This window comes from Apis laboriosa, unplaced genomic scaffold (genome assembly GCF_014066325.1).
Source record: "Apis laboriosa isolate Shangri-la unplaced genomic scaffold, ASM1406632v1 scaffold64_cov150, whole genome shotgun sequence".
Taxonomy (NCBI): domain Eukaryota; kingdom Metazoa; phylum Arthropoda; class Insecta; order Hymenoptera; family Apidae; genus Apis; species Apis laboriosa.
The window spans coordinates 305,594-332,919 of record NW_025224011.1 but is presented as its reverse complement, the minus strand read 5'-3'; the positions used below and the strand labels follow the sequence as shown (position 1 = coordinate 332,919).

Below are 27,326 nucleotides of genomic sequence, written 5' to 3'. Positions count from 1 at the left end.
TTACCCAATTCATGTAAAAACTTATCTTATTTTTGGACTGGATAAGAGTTCACTGAAACATCGATGTTTCACCGATATCTCAGATCTGAGCAAAAAATTTGAATGTGATAATCTCAGAGTAAATGCTTCGTACAAAAATAGCAAAATTACCATTTACTCTTCATCGAAATTTTCTCTAAACAATTTATTTTCCATTAACACCAGACTTACCAACCTATAAAGACAAATACATAATTCAAGTAACTAGAACGAAAATAGATATTCCAGATATCGATTCAAAAATATCCATCGAAATTTATTTATTAATTGCTTACATTCTTGTATCTTGATGGTAACAAACCCAAGATTAATCTCGAAAATTTACAATTTTCCAAACCAAATAACACCAAGGATAAAAAAATAAAAAATAAAAAATAAAAAAAAATCGAAGGGACACCGATCGCAGCACGAGCTTTGTCCCCAGCTGGAAAAAACAAAATCCGCGAGGCGAAGGCTAATTTCGATTTCGAGGCGCGGCTCTTCCGAAATACCGCGCGTGAAAGCTATTCACGAGCGGAATCCACGTTCGAAAATTTCGATCGACTCTCGTGAGGGATGGCCGCCAGGTGGATGGGGGGAGAGAGAGAGAGAGAAAGAGAGAGAGAAATATTTCGATTTTTTCGTCCCATCGAACCACGCGTGGAACGTGGCCATCGTGCGCGCTCCGTTGCATCAGAGAGTGGGAGAGGTGCGCGACCCACGGGGTTATCACTCTCCGCGTACCTATATCAATCCTAGACTCTCTCCGTTTCACGAAGCGTTGCGCAGGAGGTTCTCCCTCGTCGGATCTTGATAATTTTATGGACGGCTACTTTCATGGAAAACTTTATCGCGCCACTCGGTTACGTCATCCTCTCTCGCTCTCGCGAAATCTGACGGTCTTTCTCTCTCTCTCTCTCTCTCTCTTTCTCTCTTCCTCTGTCCCTCTTGCACGATTTTGATGAAATAATGTATGCTTTTGGGTGGTTGGCTTGGCGTGAGTTTTTTGAGAAGGAAAGATTTTTATTATTATCTTATTATTATTTTTTGGAAATTATTTTGGGATATCTCGCGATGACGAGTAGGAGGAGGATTTGTGTGAAAATTACGATTTTTCAGATTTAAAAAAAAAAGAAATTAACGAACAATGTGTGGATCAATTTTTATCGAATATGATTCGTAAATGGATGAGTCTAATTATTTTTACTGGAATATTATATTGGAGGATAATTAAACGTTGTGAATCGGGAAATAGATATTATATATTTTCCATTCTGAATAGAAAGTTGCATCAGGTGATGTCATAAGTTTAATATATTACGTAGAAGTGAACTGATAATTGGTCGATGATTTAATGGAAGTGTTCGTAAGCATCAATTAAAAGCAACAAAAAGAAAAAAAAAATATATAGTGTCGATTGCTGTTGCAATATCATTCACGTGCAATGTCTTGTTAGAATCATATAATAATCACGTGATGGTTTACCAAGCATTTCTAACGTATGCTGGTTATCAACATCTTATTAATTATATTAATAATGGAAGGTTTCTCTTGATAAATAGGTGAATAAACATGTTAGAATATATTGTTCCTTCTTAATTATTGAAAAAAAAAAAAAAATGAACCTTACCAATAAACGTAACGAAATATCAAAGATTAAAGTGAATGTTAATTAAATAAAACGCATATTTAAGCTAATATGTATATTCGCATGTATTACGCTATAATACGTGAAACTGAAATTGAAAAATACTCTTATCTATATAAGAATATTTGCTGTTTCATCTTTTTACGCGAAGATAAACTGTTTAATGACGATATCCAATTACCTATAAACAAAATGAAATTTCATTTCCTCGTGCGTTTGATGATATTGCAATAATAAAAGAAACAAGTGTTACGTTATCGTAAAAACGTTAAATCAACATAGTTGTAATATAAACATTCAATATATGTATATTTGAACATATATAATTTCAATTAATACAATTTATATTATGAGGATCATTTTATTTTTTTTTGTTGATTATTAAAAAATTTAAAGCATTTTTTTTTTTTTTAATAAATTAAATTTAAACGATATTTTAGTAAATTTTTCTTTAATCTTATACTTCTTTTTTTACTAAAATTATCAAACCAATAATAAAAAAAAAAATTATGCATTTGTTTACCAGCGTTCGTAAAATAACTCTATCCTTAACGTGTTAATTCAAATACTTGGATTAATTCCAATAACCTCCGTGGCGCCACTATCGATATAGCGTCCACCATGTTAATCAACGCGTTAATAACTAATAAAATAAAAAAAAAAAAAAAAAAAAGGAAAATAAGAGAAAAATCTCAAAAAAAAAAAACTTCATCCTCTTCAACTTGACTTGAAATAAAATATTAGCGATGAAGAGAGTGTCGCGAGAAATGGAAGAGGATAGTTCGATATCGTGGATCCATACTCTTTTCGTTCTAATTTTACTCACCGTCGCAGCCGGAAGAGTTGGCATTGGTTGTGAGACAGGCTCCAGACCGAGTCTCATGCGTTTCGCGTTGTCGCTCTCATTTTCGCAGGCCGTTGCCAGAATCTGTTCAGCCTGCACAGAGGTCAAGTGCGCCGGAGTGGGCCTCGCCTAAAAAGAAATAGCCACGTGATCGTCGCATACCGAAAAGCTTCGAACTTGACTCAGACTTGCGGAATTTGTGAGCTTTCGCGGTCCGTGGCTCGCAAAATTCGAAATTATCAACGCCACTGACGAGGAGAGAATTTATTATTTCGTGGGTTGATAGTCGAAGAAATTTATTACGTACCACTGAATTTTTTTTTAATCTTTATGAAATTGTATTATTGAAGGTAGAGTTTAATTTTAAATTATTAAAAAATAAACTTTAATTCTTTTAAATTCTTCTAAGAATAAAACAACATCGATAACCCATTACAATCCCAACAGTTCTTAATTCTCGAGTTTTATTTTCAAAATTAATTCATAACCTCAAAAATGACATTTCATTATCCTTCGATTCTTCAACTTCCTCTTTCGAAAACATTAAACCATTCCTTTTCTCCAGGCTAGAAACATCACAAGATCCTTCGTCACATTCGTGTTATCACTCAGAAATTTGACTCAAACCGTTCTTCGAGCATTACACCGAAAACAAACAAATGTGAAAATTCTCACCGCGTCCCAAGGTGCGCCCTCCCTGCCACGCTTGTTCCTTCTACAGCTCTTCAGGTACGTTCTGATCCTCTTCCTGGCCCTCTCCGCAAACTCTGGAAATTGCCTGGTACAACTGTCGATGATCGCCTGTATCTTCTCCTTCGGTTGCTTCGAGATGGGCACGATACGGTCCAAGTTCTCGTCGACGAACAGCCTGACGAACATCTGTAAAGATGGAACGCGTGTACACAGAGCGCGGCGCGGAACGAATTGAAACGAGAGCCCCTGTACCAAGTTGGTAGACGCAGGAATTAAGGATTTCGCGGTGTGGTGGGGGCGTGCCATCGTCTATTAAACTAATTGTAATTAATTAAGGAGCAGCTCTGCCCGGGCAGCTCACGGCCATCTGCGGGCCCTGCTTTGGGTTTCAGTTTCCGCGACGAGAGGGCGCAAGAGGGCAGAAGAGAGGCCGCCGCGTGGCGTCGCTGCGATCTTCGTAAAAATACGATAATTGCGGGTTTTTCGGGAGGAGAAAGAAGAGTTTCATGGCCTTTCTTTCGTTTCAAGCACGGAGGATGTCTTTTTACACGCGATGGCTCTTTTCTTCTTCTTCTTCAGCCCCCTCTCATTTTGTTACGAATAATAATTTTCTATCTTTTTACGTGGTTGCAGAGCTAATGCTGGTTGCAATAAACTTGCTGTTTCCGGTTTAATGCGGCCCAAGGCATCGAGTATATACGGTAATGTGCCTCGCGCTTTGAGGTTATGGTTTCAGGTGTTTAAGCGGAGATAATTACGGATGATGTACCGGAGAATGGGGTTTCTTTTTTTCTAGTTTAGGTTCCTCTGCTGATGGCTTGTTAAGAGAAATGGAGGTCTGAGTGTGTTGTGAGAGAAACATTAGTCGAAGAAATCAGGAAAGATTGTGCTCTTTTAAATACACTAATAAGCTTTCTATAATCATCGATTTGATATTAGAGGAATATAAGGTTTAGAACTTATACGTATGAACTTTATTGATAAAATTTTACCATAGACCCATACCATAGATGTCTTAGGATGCAATAATTTGGAATTTGTGTATATAAAAATCAAGGCAAAGGGGAGAAGGTAATAATTAACGGGACATCTGGTAGCGATTTCAAGCAAAGCTCGAGTAAAATATTTTCACGAAATATCATTAAAGATTTACAATAATTGAGCAACAATTAATCTCGAAATTATATCAATCTACTAAAATCATTATCGCTTCTCATCCTCGACGATCAAAAAAAGACTCACCCTCGTCAAGTCTCTCGAACTCATTTTCGACTCGTTTCATTAATCACGCTGCGGCCTTTATCCCAAAACGAAATGGAGGGGAGGAGAAAGAAGAGAAGCAAAGCTGAAGGGAATTACGTAAACCCGTGGACTCACGTTGAAAGCCTTCTGGCGCTCCGGGTCGTGGTGTCTGGGGTCCAACCTCTCGTCGGCATCCTCGTCGTCGTCGTCCTCGTCCTCCTTATTGCCGCTGCTGCTCGTCTCGTCGTGCGCGCTCCCCGTCCCCTCCCCCGGAGGGCTGGACTCGCGATCACGATCTGATCGCGAGGGCGTCGCCGCGGACGCTGGCGGCGGTGTCTTCTTTAATCCCATCGCGTAGGATGCCCACAAGGATGCCATGTCCTCGCCACCGACTCCAGCAACCGCGCCCAAATTAGGAACGGTTCCGGCCGGCATGTCCACCAACTCTGATGACCCGTTTCGGGAGTCTGGAATACGAAAAAAGTCTGGAATCTTTTCACGATGATTAATTAATTTTGAGGTTATTCTATTGAGGGATTATTATTGTGTACTCGTTTTGCTGTGCAATTTTGTAATGGAGGAGAGATAGGTGAAATACGAGGTTATGTTCGTTTTACTATAATTTTATAACGGGGAAAAGTTGTAGCTGAATTGGGTTAGTGATAAGTTTGAGGTTATGTTAGTTATTTTGAAACGTCTTTTAAAAAATATTCATGTATTTATTTATTTACTTATTTTTTCTTAGTATATAGACAGTATTTGGTTTTAAATATGTGAAAAATTAAATGATTTAAATCGTTCGTGTATCGTGGCTGTTGTTGTATTGTGGTGAATATTATGATTATCATTATTGTAATGGGTTAACCGTCACGTTAATAGCGAAAATTCTGGACAACGTTGAATCATCTACTGTATAATTTAATATTTAATTAAACTAGTGGAACACGATTTCAATATTAATATTATTATTAAAAATAAATTTAATTCATATTGGAAAAATTACAGCAAAAATAAAACTACACGTGTCACGATACATAATTATATATTTCTGAAATCGGTGAATCTACTCAATCATTTCCACCAGCTTCAAAAAATTATTAAAATAATCAACATCGTCGTTAAAATCGAATTTTAATTTCCAAACGAATTCTTCCTCGTGAACAAGATCGATTCCAATTGGCTCTCGGTCGAAGGCAATCGCGATCAGAAAGCAAGAAAACAAGTGTAATTGGTCCAAAAACATCCGACCGAGGTAACTGAAAGCCAGAAACCACGGCATCAATCTTCCCCATCGGGACAATCCACGGGGAACGCGACGTTGAAACGAAACCGTCCAATTCCGCATTTACATGAACGAGCAAGTGTAACTCACGGCATTAAACCGTGAAGTTTTTATCGCCGCATCTAGAACGACGTCTGTCAACTTGTTGCGCCTAGTCAGCCCCCACGAAGACAATTCAAATAACCTCGCGGCTTTACGCGGAACTCGCATCTTTCCATCTGAATTCCAGCTGATCTCAATTCCATCTTTTCTCGGGATAGATAGATCAAGATCTCGAGAACACGATTGGGCGTATATTGTTCGTCGATAGATTGTTGATGTAGAGGAATTTCTTTTTCTTTTTTTCTTTTTTTTTTATTCCTGATTAAATATTGTAATGATTAAATTAAAAATAGCGATTTTTTCTTTTTAAAGTTTTAAGCAAGAAATCGAAGTATTTTCGAAACGTAGCATCATCATCAGTTGTTAAATTTTCTCTCGAAATCGAATGAAAAAGTTGTAGGAAGAAACGAAACTCCCCTCTTTAAACGGATAAATCCTTGTTTCGGATAATATTCTCGCTCGATCTCGCGATAATACGTCAAATTATCACGTCTCCATCGTAAAGTTGAATAACTGTAATGCCAACAACTTGTTCCCTCGATAGCATGCGTACGTGTAATACACACTGTGCCAGGTTTACTGTTCCTTCGATCTCGTCCTTAATCAGTGGCGTCACGCAATTCAAACGTGGCATCGTTATTATATTTATGCTATAAATACCACCCACATGCCCGCCGTTACCACACAGTTTATTTACCACGCGGCAACCATCTCCTCCGTGTTTAGCCGTGGGAAGAAAGGGGAACGTCCTTTTCTTCCGCGACGTAGGAATTCAATTGAACAAGGAACGCCCCATCAATCTTTCCCTCGAGCTAACAGCACATAATTCCGCGTTTAAAGTCAGATATATATATATATATATATTTTCTAGATCGCGAAGAGCGTTCTATTATTTTTTCCTTCTTCAAAATAAACGGAAACAGGATCACCAACGGTTTAACAACTGTAAATTGCCACAGTCAAGCTTCTAATTAAAGTTTCTCCAGTTCTATACGTATTTTCTACACTGTACGGATGCTGCCGCTTCGACACTGAAGCGTGAAACTGTCACGTGACACGGTTCGAGGCCGAGCGCTGCCGAACATTCACGAACGTTTACGAATAAAACTTAACCGATGAAAACATGTCCAGAAACATGTTCGACTTCTTATTTCGTGTTTTATATATAGAATAAAAAGAAAAGAAACCATCTAATTGGAATAAAATATTTAATTTATAAATAAAATAACGCTATTTCGTTAAATCTCATTACTTTCATAAGTTTGTATATTAAATACAAATTGCGTTAAAATTCATCGATCAAAGATGGCAGAAACGAGGAGTCCAAGAAACGTTACGTTAATAATAGGATACATTAACGGTTCTGAAAAGGCAGGTTCGGGCCCCGTAATGCCCATTAGTAACTCGTTCCGAGCCTCGACAACGGAGAGCTCGTCCTCGCCGTGTTATTCCGTGGAGATAAATTGCGCGACTCGTGCCCATTCCAATAATGAACAAGGGGGGAAGTCCGCGCGAAAACGGTCGAAAACGAGTCGCATTATTTCGCTACAGCCTTGACTCCCGAGGCGTCGTCTCTCTCGACGCGTTGTTCTTTCTTGCCGGAGAAAAAAAAAAAAAAAAAGAAAAGGAGAAAAAAAGGCCGACCTGTTTCCCAAACCCGTAATAAGTCTAAGTAGATCCCTACCATCGGGTGCAAGAAAGAGGCACACGGGTCCCAGGAGGGAACGAAGGTGCTTTCACGAGGATGTTGTCGAGGACAGAGAGCCGAGAGAGGCTCCACACGAACCAAACTGACTGGTGGAATGTAAAAAAGGAACGTTGGAAAGAGGATATCCAACGTGTAAATATAGTTGGTTATAAACGAATTGGAAGAAATAGAATGGTTGACTCGTGGCAAGTTTTTAAAACTGGTGAATTAACCGGGAATAAAAGTCGAAGGATTAAGAAGTTATGATTGATATTTATAAAATGTAGATAATCACGCGAGTCAGATAATGATCGTAATAAACGAAATCAAAAGGGAAAAAACCGGTTAAACATTTCGAGAAAATTTATTAATTTATCCTCCTTCGCAAAAGTACACGAATACACCTGAAAAATTATCCTCAAAGCTCGTCTATTTTGCTCCCTTTTAAAAAATAAACCCACCACTCTCGAATCCCGCCATTCCAACAACCTTAACACTATTAATAAACCCAAAAGAGGCTCCTTCACACCGCGCTCACATACATCTTTGATCGGCGACAAGCACGTTTGTTTGACGTTTCCCATGCACAACATCAAAAGTCACCAGACAGGAAGTCTAACCTATCTTCCCCTCCTTCCCCCCCCCTCCTCTCCCCCAACAAAAAAAAAAAAAAAAAAAAAAAAAAGGAGGAAAAAAATTCATCAACAATGCAAAACTTATACACACCTAGACGAGCGGCGGTGCCGGTGCCGGTGCCGGCAAAGTTGTCAGACCAGTCGGCCCCGGGGCAACGAGAGCCCTGGCCGCTCACCAACGTCGAAAACAACAAGATTAATGGCTAAATAATCGGCTATTTCAATGCCGGCCCCGCGAGTCCCGCCCCCCCCACCCCCCACCTCCTCCAACTCGGAAGGGGCAGACACGCCATCTATTCCGGAAGAATATCGCGGGCCAGGGAAAATCGGCGGCCATTTTCTGGCGCCTCGTATTGGAGGAAGCCTTGAGGAACCCGGGCACGTATCAGATTAGGAACGTACGATTTCTAATTCGAGGATGGAGCGCACGTTTCCAGGAAGATTCCGGTAGAACCGGTAGATTCTGAACGCACTAACCGACCCAGGAAACTGGACCCCTGAGAACAGAGGAGGAGGCGTACGTACTCGCCTCGTTCTCTCTCTCTCTCTCTGTCTGTCTGTCTGTCTATCTCTTTCTCTCTCTCCAACGGGCTCGAGGTTGCTGCACCTCGAGGAGTTCTTCTTGCACACACTCGGCGCGAACAATTCGTGGCCACGGGGAACGCGACCAGCGGAACGGCTTCCCTATTCCCCGCCCTTTGTCCGTGGTCAGGGAAGGTTTCCTTCTCTGGGTTTCGTTCGGATCCCATTGTTGCGCTCCGCAAACCTTCTCTTTGCCTCTCGATACGCCGTATCGGACATATTTCCTGTACACCGATGATCGCGCAAACGACTCGGAGAAATATTCAACGGGCTTGTTGAAGGAAAAAATCGTGTTGAAGAATTTGGTTGAGAAGGGGCTTGCAGGTAAGTCGACTCGAGATTTAGAAGTTCGCGTTTGTTAAGATCGGGATAGAATAGAAAGGAAAAGGAAAGGAAAAAATATCGTGGAATTCACACGAGAGAGATTAACACACTCCTCCAAATCTCTCGCTTCGCCGGTGAAACCCCCGTTCCACCTCTACCTGTCCGCGACTCGAGTCCTTCTCGTGTACGCACGCGTCACACGTACGCACGCACGCATGCACGCGCGCAGCGCACGTAAGAAGAAGGCAGGGTACTGCTACGGTACTACTACCGTAGGGTTCCTGGGCTGAGGCCGAGCGGATGCCAGCCGGCGTTGCAAAAGAATTGAGCCGGAGCCAGGGAGGGAGGGGAGGGGAGGAGGGTAGGCTAGCCTCCGCTAGAGAGCCGGTTGCCAATCCCAATCCCACTACTACCAGGCACCGTTCGTTCCTCAACCCCGGGGAGGAGAGGAGTTTCGCACAGCGGCTGAACCTGAAATCACTCGCCGCCACCCCTCCCTCCCATACCCATCTTTCGTTCTTTCAACCGCTTCTGCTCCCGCAAAAGGAAACTAATACCCGGCCCTGGCGACTTCCTCTTTTTCTACCTCCTCTCGTAAACCGAGCCACATGCGTGGCCTGTGCAACAAAATTCACGGACGAGCTGGCGCACGCCCACGGGCCCCACCGTTCCGCCTATGAATACCAGCGCGCCAACTATGTACCAGGGGCAGAGGCAGAGGGAGAGAGGGGGGAGAGCGTGTATGTATGTGTGCGTGTGTGTGTTTTATCTCGTTCACCGAACGATACACGGCAGGAATAGTTGGGTATAGCGTTGGAACACGCCGGGGGCATGGGATCGGAGAGGATGTCGTGGATTTTAACGGGTATGCTCGCGGCCAGAGATACACGCGCGTTCACGTGGGGTGGGGTGGGGTGGGGTGGGGAGGGTCGCGAGGGTAGGCTCTTTCCCCCGTGATTTTTCGATTTTCTCGAATCGAGGATGAATTATCGAGTTTGCACGAATTAGGGTATATATTTGGAAAGTTGGTTGTTCCGAAAGTAATTCCGTTTTTTCACACGAGTGTCGCTAGTTGAACGTTTATCGTAAGCCAACTTCGTTCCAAACGCGTGTTTTGAGAGTTGGCATGTTTCATGGTTTGTTGTTGTAAGGAAAATTTCGATTCTATGTGTGGTTGTGTTTTTCGGCGTATTTTAGTTTTTTATTATCGGGAAGGTAAGAATGCTGTTCTTAGGCAAGAGAAAAGTTACGCGAAGTCTATGGAGAAGGTGTATTAACGGTACGCCAGTTAATACAAAACTGGTTTCGATAATTTCGACATTAAAGATGCGCCACGTTCTGGAAGAAGACCAGTCGAAGCTGACTGAATAATAACTCGAGAAATTGTTACTCTACTCGAGATTGAATTTGTCGAATTTGATTGTTCATTTTCGAAGCTCGAAAAAATGAAATTACTTTCAACAACAAACGCGGGTTATCACGGATCTTAATATTCTTTGGGGGAAGGGATTGATATTTTATTACTTACGAATGTTTCTTTGTATCATCGAATTAATTATTACAAAAATACGTTTTCTCTGAGATCAATAAATTTATGTTTGATTTAAAATTTGAAAAAACTCGGATAATTTTCAAAGATCAATCATCGACGATCAACGAATAAGTATGCACGTGTTGCATGGTCGTTTAGAACTGTCTTGTAAATTGTCAATCGAATCCGTACTGAATACTAAACAGTCTGGCAACACTTTCTCTGGTAGTGCATAATGGTAATATCATTTTCATATCTTATTTCAATGTGTCTAGAATGAGAATTGGCTTGTTACACGGGCAAACTGTTTCATTCCGATTGAAATTACCCATAAGTGTTACGTTATAATGCAGAAAATTTTCTACATCGCTCTTTTGGAAAAACATTTTTCTTATAAGAAAATTCACAAGGAGAATTTCATTAATTTCTACGAAAAAATAAAATATCCATCAATTTAAAAAATATATACATATATTTATGGTAAATGTGAAAGAAATTTTTATGCGCAATCTCTCGTAAAAATTGCAGCGATACGGAATACGCAGCGAGAGCAAAAGATTCGGAGGATCTTATCTTATCCGAAAATCGGCTGGCGACACGGCACGGCCACGAGAGGAGAAAGAAAGTATCCGTGGCAACCGAGCTAATAACCATACGAGAAAATCGCACGATCCACCTCGCAACAGGCGTTTCTTCGCCGTCGCTTTCGTAAATGTCACCGGCCATTAAAGCGAAAGATTGTTTATCGGTGTCGTCGGCCGCGCGCTTCTGCGAAACGAAGATTCGAGATTTCGAATCACGAACAAGCTACTCACCTTCGAAAAGATGAAAATTCGCGAGAAGGCGAGAAGGGAGAGGTGGATCGCGAAAATATCTCTCACAAAGATGTTAATCACAATGTGACTCGATCGAAGGATGGAAAATTGTTGAGCGAACTTTATTTTTTTTCTTTTTTTAAATGAAGGTATTTTCAAGAAATTGTATCTCTTGAAAATTGTAAATCTTGAAATAAATCGTAAATCTGAATATTATTTTGAGAAATAATCTAAGCGATTTATTATTTCAACATTATCGAAAATGAAAAATAAGAAATAAAGAGATGTTGGATTAAGGATTTTCGGAGGACAGAGTGTTTTTTTTCTTAAATCATCGATAAGAATAAATATTACGTTGTTTGAAACGAGACAGAGAGAGAGAGAGAGAGAGAGAGGGAAGAGAGAAGGTGAGAAATTTTTATTTATAAGAATTTGTTTGCCGTGTCCACGCTCTCTCATTATTTAATTAACTTGTTTGAACGTTGAAAAAACAGGAATACGGTGATAACATTTCAACGAATATTATTACTACGTCAAGTTGAATGGCGTTCCCGTCGAAGACGTATATCCATCGATCGCGTAAACCACTCTTCTCAAAGACAAGACTCCTTCAATGAATAAATTTATTCCGCATCTTTAATTCATTCTATTCCTCTCGTACCAAACTTGTTTCTAAATCAACCAACAGATTAAAATAAATCCTGCTAAGTGCGAAAATTATTAGATGAACTTTTTTTTTTCTTTTTTCGCAATAAGAAACGTAATTAGAAACTGTCTATAGATGCAAGTAGTATAAATAGAAATTAGAATGACAACGAGGCAATCTGGTTTTATCGATTGAAAACTTAGAAAAATACGAGGCATTTCCTAATAGGTAATTATTAATTGTTAATTATGTATCTTCTATCTCGTTTACTTTAATATATAAATTATATTATAAAAATTGAATTTTAAGTATTCTCCGTTATATTTAATATTTCACTCAAAAATGTTAAACATATTGAATAATGATCACGATTATATATAAATTTTTCGATCAATTCCGATATTTTTAGTTACTTACGAGATACACGGCTCCATCGGTAAGTCTGATCACTAGTGACCCCTATACCATTCGACGCGTTAACCCTTTATAGTCTCCAGTGACGGAAATTCGATTTCTCTTCAATTTCGACATAATAAAACACGTTTCCTTGTTATTATACAACTTGCAAGATCAATTTTTATTTCATATTTTCACTTTTGAAATATAATTAAATGTAACTAGAAAAGTATACATAACTTGTCGTATGTAAAACGAGCAAACCTTTCTCGAAAAGAAAAAAAAAAAAGAACTCAATTTTTTAAAATATCTCCATGCGAAGACAAACCAATGTACACGATGATGATGGAGGAACAGATTTCTTTGGCCGATTAATCAATTTACATAACAGCTTCGACTATCCTTTGTCACGAGGTTCGCCTACGAGGCACGGTTTCGCAAAATCGATTTCCCGATAAAACGCTTCGGCCGCTTCTTGTTGAAAAGATCGCGATGGAAAATGGTGTGTACGTACTTTCGTTTCGCAACCTTCGTGGCTATCCTATATACATCTATCTTTTGGATCTTCCTGCGAAAATGTAAAAAAAAAAAAAAAAAAAAGGAAAAGAAAAATGAAAGAGAGAGGAAAGGAGGGGAGGAGATAAGAGATAAAGGAAAAGGATGAAACCTGGCCTCAATGGCCTCGGTCGAGATTTCACGAAAACTTCGACTCGAGTGTGAATTCATCTTTCTCTGTAGAAAAATATAAAAAAAAAGGAGAGAGAGGGAGAAAGGAAAGGAACGAATCTTCTTTAAATGGTCAATGATACTTAATGAATGGAGAGAATTCACCTTTCCATAAAAGTATGAAAAATATAATAAGGAGAAGAGGGAAAGGAAAAAGGAAACGGGGGGATTTTTATGAAGATTTTCTTTTTTACGAGATTTTTTTCTGAAACATTGACAATGAGAATTCATACTTCTTGCAAAGATATAAAGTAAGAAAAAAGAGAAAGAAGCAAATCTTTCTCAATTGGTCAACGATATTTAATAAAAGCTTAAAATAAGGAGAATTTTTCCACCTTCCAATATAAAGAAAAAAAAAAAGAAAAACGAACTTTTCTTTAATGATCAATGATCTCCCTTTTCCTTCGAGATGTTTCGCGGGAATTCATCTAAAGACATTAATAAATCCCTTGGAGCGCGAACGATTATCTTCATTGAGAAGAGATTTTTGAGTTAATCCATTTTCTTTTTCTTGTAACTTTAATATCCTTTTATCGCGATTGATAATTTTTCAATGCGTTTTCAACGTTAAGGGTACAAAAAGTGCGTAAAAATAAATAGAAATAAAGAAAGATCGTTTCAATAAAATATCGAGCGAGGGGAAATTGGATCGATCCGCTTCGACAAAATTAAGCGAAGATACGTGGAAGCGGTTTAGTCGGTTTCAAAGAAACCGAGTGGCCGTAAGAGAAAATCACTTTTGTTATGTAAAATCAGCATCGGCCATCGGCACGACACCAAGCCATCAACCATGCAGCGTACGTGTCCTCTTTGGCGAACATCGCCGTGGAAAGATTCTTTACCGTTAAGGAACAACTTGAGCATCCTAAGGAGTATATTAACTGATTAAAAATCGCGATAACCGTACGCGCGATGACGGGACGAAGATTTATTCCCCGTCTTCTCTCGTGTTGTTCCTTCGACGTCAAGACGAGAGGGAGAAGCTTTCTTGGAAAGAATTCACCCGCAAGATATATCGTTCCTCAAGAGATGTTTTATTGGGATACAAAAAATGATTTATCTCCCCGGCTACCGTTTTCGAATTCTATCTCCACCGTTAATGGCTTTATTCATACCGGCGCCCCTCCCCCCATACAGAAACCGTTGATTAACTTTTTCCACGCTAATTCCTAAATTTTCATTCTTTCCTTTCTTAAACGTACCATTTAAAGATTATCAACGTCCATTATTGTAACAAAAAAAGCAACTTCTTCTCAAAAGTAGAATCCACTAGTATCCCCTTAAAAATTTCCAATAATACTCAAACGAAAACAAAAACACTCCCCATTTCCAAATCCCCGAAGCGCGATAAACATTTCAATTAACGCACGACACCCCCCGTGTCCCAAACCTGTGGCGCGGCCGGTGCAAAACGCCGGCGTGCCAGAACCGACAGAGGATGGACAGAGAGAGAGAGAGAGAGAGAGAGAGAAAGAGAGAAGAGTGGTGGGGCGGAACACCGGTAAACCGGTATAAAATATCGTCGGCCATTTTCCCCGGCAAATTTTCCGCGGCGATCGTAAAGCGGCGTCCGCCGCCGCCGCGCGTGTTTATCGCGAAATCGATTTGCGAAACGCGCGTCCGGGGACAGGAGTGTTGTTGGTTGCGAGTGCCGGGGTCCCTTTACCCATGGAACGCACGATCCGCGCACTCTGGTCATCGTCGCCGCTTGTTACGAGGCGGGCCGGTGGTGGGGGAAGGAGGCGCGAGCTGTGGTGGTGGGGAGGGGAGACGATCCTTCGGCTTTGTCCGCGTACCATCGCGTGTTCGTCGGGCTGGTTCGTTACGCAACGGCCTGGTCCGAGACAACACGGAGGACCCGGTTCGAAACCAGTTTCGCGAAACGGCCGCCGGCGGGCTGGATTGTGGGGGGGAGGGAGGGAGGGAGGGAGGGAGGGAGGGAGGGGAGGGGAGAGGGCAACGGTGAATTATCCTTCCGCAACCTCGCCTAACTGAACCCGGTCCGGGAGTGGTCGACGAAAAAGGAGAAAGGAAAAGGAGGCTCTCTCTCTCTCTCTCTCTCTCTCTCTCTCTCTCTCTCTCTCTCTCTCTCTCTCGTGTTTCGCCGTGTACGTACGGTGTGGGACGAGGAGGAGGAGGAGGAGGAGGAGGAGGAGGAGGATGATTTAAGCCTTTCGTTATGGGTTAGGAGGAGAGGAAGGGCTACTGGTCGTTGTATAATTTTTTTGAATTTTGGAAAATCTTTTCATTTTTATTCGATAGGATTGTTAGCAACATCGAGTGGAATAATATAATAATTTTTAAAGTGTATTTCTTGCGTTTTATTGTATTATGGTAAGAGTGAAGAGATTGACAATCGATCGATTCGATCAAAATTAATCACGGCACATGTTAAGAAAAATGGAGTTATTATTGAAGATACACTTGATTCCAAGGATGATACGTCTAAACGGGGATAATGTAGCGTGGAAAGAAAGGAGGAGGAGATCGTTATATATTAATCCCGGCGTTAGACGTTCGATTCAATGCATTCATTGATTCAGATCTGCTTACTTCGATTGCCTATTTGCGGCAAATGGAAAAAGAGAAAGGGTATGCATTTCGAGTTCAATGTCTAATTCGACATAGGTAGGAAAGAGTAAACGGAGAGGGGGAGAGCTGTATCTGAATCGATCCATTCTTCTTGGTGTATAAGAAGAAAACCGGGTATCCGATGTTTTGATGTGATAAGATCACTATGTGTGTACACGGCAAAGTATCCGAATGGGTTTTTAACGCTTGTACACAGGTTGTATCAATACTTGCCACCTTGAATGGGAGATAAGGAATGGTTGCTCACCTAACCGAGTGCTTGAAATAACTGGATATTCATCGAACGGGCGTCATTTAAGAAAATACACGTGCTGGGTGTGTAACACACATATAGTCGGATAGAAATTTGTCCCATAATATGTAATAAACGTAAATTATCGTAATTTTTTCTTTTTTCTTCCTTTGAAATTTATCACGTGTTAAAACATGTTAGACACGAATTTTTATACCTTTTATATGAAAATTAATCCTATCTGAGAATGATAAAGTAACGTACTGCCTCGTTAAGCTGTGTACTGTGTGTATTATCCGATAAATTAAATTGGAGTACGAAGAAATAATTGATTGATAATTATTTGACAATTAGTTCAAATCTGTCCTCCAAAGTATAGTTTTTATTATGCTTGAGAATGAAATAACGTAGAAGGGAATATTTTAATTGCAAATTCTTCTGATATTAAAAAATAATAATAAATAATTATAAATCTATCTATTATAAAATCGCATAAATAACGGAGAATGGGAAAGAAATTAATTTTGACGAACAATTTCAAAAAATAAAAATAAAAAAAAAATACACGTATAGATACATTATCTCTTTCATCCGAATTCGCCACGATTTTCCAGGCGTCGAGAATTCTCGAAATAATCCAGCATGAAACATCACACCGATCGAAACCGGTTAATCTCGCGAATCTTCGTAACATATTTCCAATATTAATCGATCAATTCCATCGTACGATGAAACGACACATTTCCAGCGCGAAAAATATCCGAATGAACGATTTCAATCCTCGAGCCATGCCTTGATCGAGAGCCATTCTCTCTCTCTCTTTCTCTCTCTTTCTTTCACACTATATCTATATCTCCAAGTATCCCTGAGTTGCCGGATATCCGCGATTTGTTCCTGTTCTCGTGGAACGAGGATAGGGATTTGCGAGAACTACGAATCACTGGGCCGTGTTTCTACGAACCGAATACGCGTCGAATCGAAAGAAATATTCGTTTCTGTATGTTTATGCTTGGCCGATAATCCTTTCGTATGCGCGTCAAGAAGGAAAAAGGTTGCAATGGTAATAATTAGAGAGAGAGAGAGAGAGAGAGGGGTGATTGGAGGAGGTAATTTCTTAAATTTGATTGAATAAGAATCGATTTTTTCTTTTTTCTTTTTTTAGACTTTCCATGGAAGAATTTCTTTTAAACTTGACATTCTGGATGTAATAAAAATTTAACGTGAAAGTAAAATTTTACGAGGAAAAATTTGCTGCGTAATATATTCAATTTGAGGGGAATCGAGTTATGGGGATCGTCAGGATTAATGTCATCCTTGCTAATTAATTTTGCCATTCTCGATTTTTATAACGAAACGAATAATGCTTTATAAGAGAATCATAAATCATAAATATTTGTCAGAAAATTGTTACAGTGTTAAAACTAATAAGATAGAAGCTTAATAACTTGTCAATTTATTACTAGCTAAGAGATCATTGCGCAAGGCGAAGTACTGACTATCATTTCCAACGATATGGAGTCTAATCAATCAAGCCAATTTCGTCTTAATGTTAATGCATCTCCTACGAATCTTCTACTCAAAACTCAATTCCTGTATTTCTACATCCTTAAAAAAAAAAAAAAAAAAAATCACTACCATTTAATTTCACGAAACGTTCAAAATGGAATAATTACGAAACGTTTCGTTTCGCGTATGAATTCGAAGAACGAGATAAGCAAGAAAAAAAAAAAAAAAATCAAATTTCTCCGCACACAAAGAGAGTAGGCGAGAGTAGGCGGGATGACGAATGAAGCGATTAATTAGAGGCGTTTAATCACGTTCGATTAAAGGAGAGAAGCGGCGTTCGAAAGCGGTCGATTTCACGGGCCAAAGAAGGCTCTTTACCACTCTGGATTTCCTGCGCGGCACGTCACGAAACGACAATCCATTAGTCACGTAAACCACGACAAAACTCGCGCGAGCTAAATACCCGGTACACCTTGGCCCCGCGAAACCTGCAATTCACCGGCCGCCGCAGAAGGACGCGAAACTCGAGCATTGAAGTCTCCGCGCGGCCTCCTAGCGGGATCCTTTTCAGATCAGGATTCCGTCATCGAACTGGAATTAAACCGTATTTTTCTTCTGATCCTTATCTTTCGGATAACTCGCGATAGCGACGCATATTCCGCGATATTTATTTTATCCTCCTCGTAAATCGAATCGAATTTTTAGATTTTTGCATTAATTCGAGTCGATTAATTAATTAATCATTCGAAATTATATATATATATATATGCATGTAAAAAAGGAAGGAACAAGTACATGTAACAACAATAATAATACCGCAACAATATTATACCAACGAAAAAAAAACCAACTTCCTCCATTCATGCTAATAAGCGACAAAATATATAATCAAAAGTCGTCTCTTTACTTCCTCATCCCGACAAAGAGAAGCGATAAAAAAAACTGATCGACTTTCATAATCCCAAAAACTTGGAATCTGTCCAACCCAACGTTGAAGCGACCGATCTTTCTCTTTTTCTTTTTTCCCCCCAAACAAATAGAAAAACAAAAAAATCTTGCGCTCTCTCTTCCAAGAAAATTTTTTCCCCCTTTTTCTTTTATATATATAGAGAGAGAGAGAGAAAAAAAAAACTTGGAAAAAAGGATTGGAAGCTCACGTTCGTTCACGGTCGATGAAATAAGGTGTTTACCTGTAAGTGTGGAGTTGTTAATGGTGTTGTTTGCCGTGGATATGGCTGATTGGCTGGTTACAGGTGTGCCAACGGTGGTGGCCGTGGTTGTCGAGGAGTTATTTGGCGAGAGGGCCGCGTTGGCGGCCTGGGCCTGTGCCTGGGCCTGGGCCTGAGCCTGAGCCTGCTGTTGAAGATTATAATTCCACGCGAGCAGCATCAGCTTCAGCTTATCCGCGTCTTTCATGAGCGCGCCTGCCGAAATTAAAAGTGCCAATTGGTCTCAGGGTGATGATTAACACGGTGGTTGGTGCCGATGGTGGGGGGTGAGTCTCTTTACGACCAGTCTGGTGTTAAACACTTGCAAGCACATATGCAGAATACGTTTACGTAACGTGTTCAACTGTGCTATCTTCCTTAACTGAAATATCCTATCCAGTATTTCTAACTCTAAAGTGAATTTCTTTTTTTTTTTTTTTTTTTTTTTTTNGAATTTTATATTACAAAACACGAGGGACCTGAAATATTTCAATCTAAGTTGTGAAAGAAACAAAAATGCTAGATAGGATATTGTGAAAAAAAAAAAAAGAAGAAAAAAAGAAGAAGACAGTATACAGATGTTTCAAAATTTAGAGGGTGATTGTTCAAGCAAAAATTAAGAATAAAAGAATTTCATTTTTGATCTTGTTTCTTTAGCGTTCAAGATAATTCAAATACAAAGCCTGAAATGCAATTTTTTTTTTTATTCTTGATTTTCGTCTTATTTTATTATTTATTAAAGTATCACTCTTTAAATTTTTGTACACTTGAAGCCGAACACCTTGTAGATTTAGAAATTGTCGTGATGCATGACGAAACTGTTTTGATGAAATCATTCATGAATTGCATTTGATATTTTGTAAGGATTATTTATTAATTATGCTATATGAAGATACTTATTGGGAAATATAATTTCTCTTTGTTATTTTGTGAAGGAATGTTTGTGAGAATATTTGTGATATCTGAAAATATCTTTGTGCTTGGATTAGATGAATGAATGATTTTCAAGAGATTGAAAACAAATTTCATGATACATGACACTATGAATAAATTTTTTTTTTATTATAATGAATGATTAGCAATAAAGTGGCATAGAAAACGTTTAGAAAAATATGAATTTTAAATTGAGATACTTTTTACTACTATTCTTTAACAAATAGAGATACAATATTTAAAATACAAGTACAAGCTATTATTACAGAATGTTACAAATTGATGGAAATTATTAGTAATCTCCACTACTTAATCTTTAATTCATTATTTATTACTTTTATAATATAACAAGTTGCAAATCTCAGTCGGAAACTGATTAAGATATTCGTTTCATTCGTTCGAGATTCTAATAAATTGAATGGAAAGCAGATTATTAAAAGTTAACAATAAGAAAAAAATTCCTCAATGAATTATTTTCAACGAAAACAACTAATGATTCCGTAATCGATAACTCGTTCATTTTGCGCGCTCTTGATAATGGTTATCAACGATTACGCGAGCAATGTAATTCTTCTTAAAAATATAATTTGTTCTATAATCACAGAGCAATATTTTATTACTCTTTATCTTTAGCGCAATTTATTTATTTATTTATTACTTACGAATGATTTAAATTTTATTTCCACCATAATAAAAAAAGAACGTCTAAGAGATAATGTAGAATAAAAAAATATTCGTTATAATAGAACGATCAGATAAAACCTTACACCTTTATGGATTTTGATTAATAACGATCGTTTATTGCAAATATTTCGAAAATTAAAATTAACCGACAATTATATCATGCATAGGGGGGGGGGGGAAAGAAATGTTTAACAATCATCGAAATGAAGATTCTATGATACCATATTTCCAAAAAAATATTCTTACACCAGTCGAAAATATAGAAAACGTGTATCCCGCTTTCATGGCTCACCCAGTATACACAGCATCGCAGGTAATGAAAATCCTATTAGCAGCGGAACGTGTTAAGTATTTAACAAAGTCTTTCTCACTCGAGAATTCCTTGGCGGCGTCTAGGTCGATTCGTTTCTCGGTCGATCGACGGTGCACACCCCACCCCGTGTTTCCCCATCGAACGTGTTTCAACGTGCGCAACAGGTCCTAACCATCGAAATTCTCCGGCATACGACGAATTCTCGAGCTCATTCGCGCGAAAATCAAGCCACGTTAACAGTTTCGTCACCGATCGCGCACGTACTGTGCCGCGTTTTCAGGATTTTCATTCGATCGACATCCAACAGGTACACGCGCGTTTGTATACACGGACGTACGTACGTACACGTACAAACGCGCGAGAGTTCGTTTTCAGTCGCGAACAAAGAACGACCGTGTTGTGTTTGGACGAACAGCGAAGGCGTTTCGTGGAATATTTTTGCTCTCAGAACAATGCGTATGATTCCGAGCAATTTCACGCGTGACTTTTATTTTTTCTTTTCTCTTTTGTTTTTCTTTTTTTTTTTTTTGCGTGCGTGCGTGCGTGTGTTCCACTATTTTCGATCGGATTTTCGAGAGGAATTGTAGTTTTGGAATTCGGATTTCGTGACGCGTAAAATAGTCGATTACCCGTGGTAAAAGTTTGTAGGGAAATTTGATTGTAGAGAAAATAATATTAAATTTAAAAGAGAAAAAAATTTAACCTTAAATATTGGTATTAATTTTTCTAAAAAAAAGTTTTAATATGATTAGATACGTATTTAGTATGATATGATGTGATAACAGAGGAAATTTAATATTTTAGAAAAATTAGTGTATGATCGAAAAAAAGATGAATGATTTTAAGAGGTTATAATATATATTTATCAAAAAATAAAAGTAAATTTATATCAAATGCTAAAGTCTTATTGAAAATAGAATTTTTAATATTTTTAAATAATAGTGTGTTCTGACATACGTCATACACTCAGTGTGTCTCACAAAATTTCATACATTTCATTCATCTCATTTTATTATTTAAAATGTAATGTATATATTTTAATTTCATATCATTTACTAGTATCTTCATATATAATGACAAAATTTTAAAACTATGAGAATAAAATGTAATAAAAAAAAACACTTAATCATAAAATTAGAATATGTACAAATATTTTTTAATAATTCTAACCTTATTCATCCTTGTATCAAAGAATTAAAAAAACACCAAACACAATTCTTATGAAATTTCCACACTCATTTCTCTTATTCTTCAATCAACAAAAATTAAAAACAAAAAAAGAATAAACGAATAAAAATAAAACACTACGAATAAAAATGAAAATGCGATGAAATGTGACGAAGAAACGCGACAGTCGAGTGTCAATTAAAACCTCATGGCCGATGAATACGAGCTGTATCTCGATCATACACGCGCTCGATTATCGATCTTTCACCGTCTCGCGTGGATAAAGATTTCTCTCGTATCCGAAGATGAGTTTATTCGCAACAAGTTCCATCGAGAATTTCTCGTTGAAGGAATTTTTTGGCGAGACTACGTCGAGTCAACCGTGAAATTAGTTACTTCGCTTCGATAGTCGAACTCGGGTAACAATCGATAGGTACGCGTATCGAGATTTGGACGATCAGTGTTACTCGTTAAAACGGTATTGCGTAGTATATAGTGACACGTGAAACAAGTAAAAAAATTCTATTTGTAGTTAAGTGAACGAATAATTTATCAGTGAGGGATTATTAATCGAGTTAAAATGCAAAATAATTGTATTATGAAATAAGAAAACATCAGAGATTGGTGAGTAACAATAAAATTTCATATCGTTGCAAGTTTCGAGAATTTTAGGTTATTTGAGAATTCTGTCGTATTATTTATTCATTCTTTCCATAGATTTATAATTCTTTAGAAATATAGCTTTTATTTAAACTATTTTCTTACTAAATTTAAAAGATTTTAAATAGAAGAAATAAGAGGAGTGATTTAGGTTAGGTTTGATTGTCGTGTACAAAATTGACGTGTATCGTTTACTGATATTTTCTTGTTAGTGCAACTAAATATACAAATTAAAAATATTTAAATGTTAATGCTTTTTTATTTTTATCAATTAAATTTGAATATGAGTCTTATAAAATTCATAAAATGAGGGATTCGTATTTCGTATATTAAATACATATCATAATTATAAAATTGTAACCATACAAATATCTCAAACGCAATTACGTTTAATTAACCTATAATGAAATTATAAATACAATTAATCCGATCTACGAATCCATCGTGTTTCCTGTTCTTTTTATTAAAGAAAATCATTGTGTGTAAAAACGAAATTGAATACAATTATGCACGATGAAATGTTTCAAATAAAACTGTATGCTAAATCAAGTAATCAACAAGGCTCTATTCAAAGTGTGGAAACTCGTAACGTTTCATTATATTATTATATTATTTAATTTAATTATTAATGAAATCCATAATTTTTTCTGTATCACGATTACCGTGCAATAGAATTTTTAAATCCCATTGATTAATAGAATACCATGAATTTTTTTAATTTTTTAAAATCGATTAACAATGATAAAAAATTCTTTTTTTATATCATTTAAATTATTAATATACATTATTCAAATAATGATATACTCAATTATTATACGATTATTATACAATTATTATTCGATTCTCTGTAATTTCTGATAAACTTTGTTCCAAAAATAATCGAAAAAGCATCAAAATTCACGGTTACTCGTTTTAGACACTCCGTCACTGTCAATAAATATCATTCTGAGCTTTTATTAACACAAAGTCACTAAGTTCACGTACTATCCTAACATTGTCTTGGAATTTGATCATCTTTTTAGTCGTCATGCACGTCAGTTAACGTTGCAAACTTAGAACACCAAAGTAAAGTTTGGATGTGGTTAACGAGGCCTGAAGAGATCCCTGAAGCGCAAATTTCGAACCTCGGTATACAAGACACAATTTATTTTCGAGAAGAAAATAACCTAAAATATTCGATGTAAAAAGCGTTTGTTCATCGGAATAATTTCAAAAAGGAAGCCATACTTTTGCTTTGATTTTATCAATTCCACCTATCATTATTAGAACATTGTTGTTTATCGTATATTATCCATCTGTTTTTATATTTTCTATTCACTTTTAAAACTCAACCCATTTCTAGATTCAATCAAACGTGAAAACAAGAGAAACGCTTGATTAGGTTAGATTAAATTAAATTATGAATTTCGAGAGTTTTAAGTTTTCACGCAAAGGGATAAAAAAAAATAACAAAAATTTCCAATTCTTAAATATCAAGAACTTCGAAATTTCGCGAAAAATTCGTCAAATTCGAGAAATTTCGTGAAAATAAAATCCAGAAGCAAGAAAAATGCAACGCTTGGATAGGTTAGGTTAGATGTTTTTATCGTATCGTCGTGTAATATCGCGTGGAATATTATAACTCTTACAGGATCGTTAACGAACAATTTCATCCGATCGAAATGCTTTGAGATCATCGAAAGAGGACAGCATGGGTGCGAAGATCCACGTCTGATTAATCGGTCGTTTCTTGGAACCGCGAAGCAACGTCATCGCGCGCCAGTGCATTTCTTTTATGTAAGAGGCCGCGGTAACGAGATTACGAGGTTGAAGTGTCGGTACATGCTAATAAATACGTTGCACACTCGTGACGAGTACGAATCGGCTCGCTTTTACGTTGATTTTTTTTTTTTTTTTTTTTTATTTATTTTAATATATTCGTGGAAGATTGATCGTTCGTGTCGTTAGGTATTTAATTTTTTTGGCGAGATAGATATCTAGTGAATAATAAATTTCATTATGTAAAATTTAGTTATGTAATAATGTAATTAACAGGAGATTTTTAGAAAATTTTTAGAAGAAATTAATAATTGAGATATTCGATATTAATAAATTTTTCAAGAAATTTATTATAAGTTTAAGAGATATTTAAGAATTTTTTTTTTTTGCTTGTATAGTTTATTAGTGATAATAAAGTATATGTTTGAATTTTGGACAATTATGGATATATCATGTTTATCTTGCAACAAGAATATTGCAATTAATATCGTTCCAAAAATAATACACTCTTCTTATCTAGATGTCACTAGTTGTTCTATCTGATCAGCTTCTTATCTTTATTTTTATAATCTCAATAATTAATAAAGCCTAAACTCTACAAGTTTTTATATTTTAAAGATTTCAATTTCCATTTATTTTTCCATTGAAAAAATAAATAAATAAATAAAAAAATCCATCACGAGTTCTTCATTAGAGATGCAATGAAACTCGTAGTGACAGTGTACATCCGCGAATAAGGCATAAGGCTTCGTTTTAGAGTGAATCGATTTTGAACTGTTCGAGTACACGTGCACTTAAGTATCTCTTCAGTCTTTCTCCACGTGAACGGTGTGTTTTCTATTTTATTATTCTATCGATATTCGCGGAAAAAAAAAAAGAAACTTCGAAATCGTACACGCTATATTGTTAAATGTAACATCGGTAAAACGGCGATGTACATTTATTATTTAAACCATGAAACAATTACTTTTATTTTATTTTATTATTTTTTTTTNTTTTTTTTTTTCATTATGTCTATATAAATAGAGTAAAAGCGTGTTCAAGCTACGAACAACCCCAACCCCTTTAAATAATCTGTCGATATTGATGCGTGGCATAAAAAACAATCTATACCTGAAAGGGTTAGGCATATAATAATAAATCGGTGCACGTGAAATGTCCTTTCTCTTCAAATTAACCCCTCTTCGAAACACAGAGTACAGGATGGGTCGATCAAATTTCTTTCTTTTTTTTTCTTTTTTTTTTTTTTTGTTACAAATGAAATATATTGTCTTTTTTTTTTTTACCACGTTGCAACGAGTGATATTATAGTCTGCCAAATTTCATTTCGTTATGAAATGAATTCAAATCGTGGCCATCCGAATTTCGACTATCATATCGTTTCCTCGATTTTTTAATTTTTTAAAATTCATCCCCACCCTAACTTTAAACCGCCCAATCTCGACCTCCTAGGAAATGAAACTCGGTGCCAAAGAAAAAAAAAAAAAAAAAAAAAAGAAATAAAAGAAGAGGAGAAAGATTATTCCAGAGAGTTTAGACTTAGCTTTTTTTTTTTTTTTTTTTTTTTAGCAGGGAAAAGGGACGAGAGAGAGTCGATGCAAGATTGAACCATCGTTATTGCCGTATCTTGTATATTCATGCAAACCTTTGAGGAACACCGTTGAGAAAAAAAAAAAAAAAAAAAAAACGAAGAAAAAAAAAAGATTGCTTGAATTAATGGAGGAACTTCAAAGATACCCATCCATATACGTATAGATTTACATACGTGATTCTTGGGCATACGTTCTTGTCGCGTATCCTTTTTAGGACGGATTAAAATTTCCTCTCTCGCGCACATCAGGGGGAAACGTTTCCTTCCTGGGCGAACGTTAAAAAGAAATCTGGTTCCATTAGAAGCGTATCTTCGATTATACACCACTCGATACACCGGACCTCCCTCTTCCCCTCTGTGTGACTACTCGTGACACAAGTTTTTCACCAACAATGATTGGAAGATTTTAAAGCTTCACCCTGCGTGATGTATATATATATACACATATATATATACGTATGTATGCGTGTATGTGTGTGTATGTATATATAAAGGTGGCCACGCCTTCTTTCACCTAAAACCGCGTTTCACACACTGCCTAGAGATATCGTTTACCCAGATTGTATGAAACTGACACTTCGGCCAACCTCAGGTGCTAAACCCTCGAGAATATTACGCGTCAGAAAAGTCTCTTTGCTTTTGCATTAACGAGTCTGGTTACATTCGATATTTGAATTTTTCCTTTTTTCTTTCTCTCTCTCTCTCTCTCTCTCTCTCTCTCTCTCTCTCTCTCTCTCTCTCTCTCTCTCTCTCTCTCTCTCCTTTTTTTAGCCGATACGTAAGAATTCGTGCTAGTTACTTTTCGCGAGAGGAATAAATTTGTGAAATTTGAACGCTTTTGGCACAGGAGAGAGGAAGGAGATAAATTAATCAAATTTTTTTTTTTTAAAGAATATTACATAAGACTCGATGTTATTACTTCCTTCATATCAAAGATTAAACTTGCACGAAATAAATCAATTAATAATCATCCTCCGTTCACAATTTCCTACTTACTTAAAATTACATACGAGTCTAATACACCATCATCGATGTAAAAAGTAAGAGTTAGAAGTGAACAAACACCGTGAAAAATTAAAAAAATAAATAAATAAACAAATGGAAACGTTTGAACGAATTCCCAATATAATTCCCTACTTACAATTTTCCGCGCGAATTGCATCACCTCGCCTTGCACCATCTCGTGAAAAAAAAAAAAAAAACAAAAATAAAAACGAGAAACAAAAAAAGAAGTGGAGAAGACCTAGACAAAGTGAGTCACATGGGTGAGTCGAAGCGACCATGAGGATCGATATCTCTCCACCCCCATGATCGTATCACGAAGCCATGATCGGCTGAGTATCTCGCCGCACTCGAGATTTCCCTCCAGTTCCAGCGTCGATTCGTTCGAGCGGGAGAATTAGCAGTGACACGTAGAAGGGTACTCGTGTCGCGGCAGAACGAAAGCACCGGGAGAGAGAGAGAGAGAAAGAGAGAGAGAGAGAGGAGAGGGGAGAGGAGAGAGAGAGAGA

General features: G+C 37.4%; 1 protein-coding gene across 6 annotated transcripts in view; it reads right to left on the bottom strand.

Moving 5' to 3' along the window:
- The window catches only part of LOC122718610 (nucleolar protein 4-like), a 100,050-nt gene that overhangs the window by 9,171 nt on the left and 63,553 nt on the right, over positions 1–27,326 (bottom strand). For 3 of the 6 annotated variants that reach the window (XM_043943804.1, XM_043943805.1, XM_043943807.1), the window contains 4 exons: positions 18,692–18,925; positions 4,581–4,912; positions 3,186–3,389; positions 2,493–2,639 (listed from right to left, as the gene is read on the bottom strand). In XM_043943804.1, coding sequence (XP_043799739.1) covers positions 2,493–2,639; positions 3,186–3,389; positions 4,581–4,912; positions 18,692–18,925 — 917 coding nt within the window. Of the gene's footprint in view, positions 1–2,492; positions 2,640–3,185; positions 3,390–4,580; positions 4,913–18,691; positions 18,926–20,618; positions 20,751–22,011; positions 22,132–27,326 lie in introns of those variants that run through there. The other 3 variants (XM_043943809.1, XM_043943806.1, XM_043943810.1) reach the window with 3 other exon arrangements.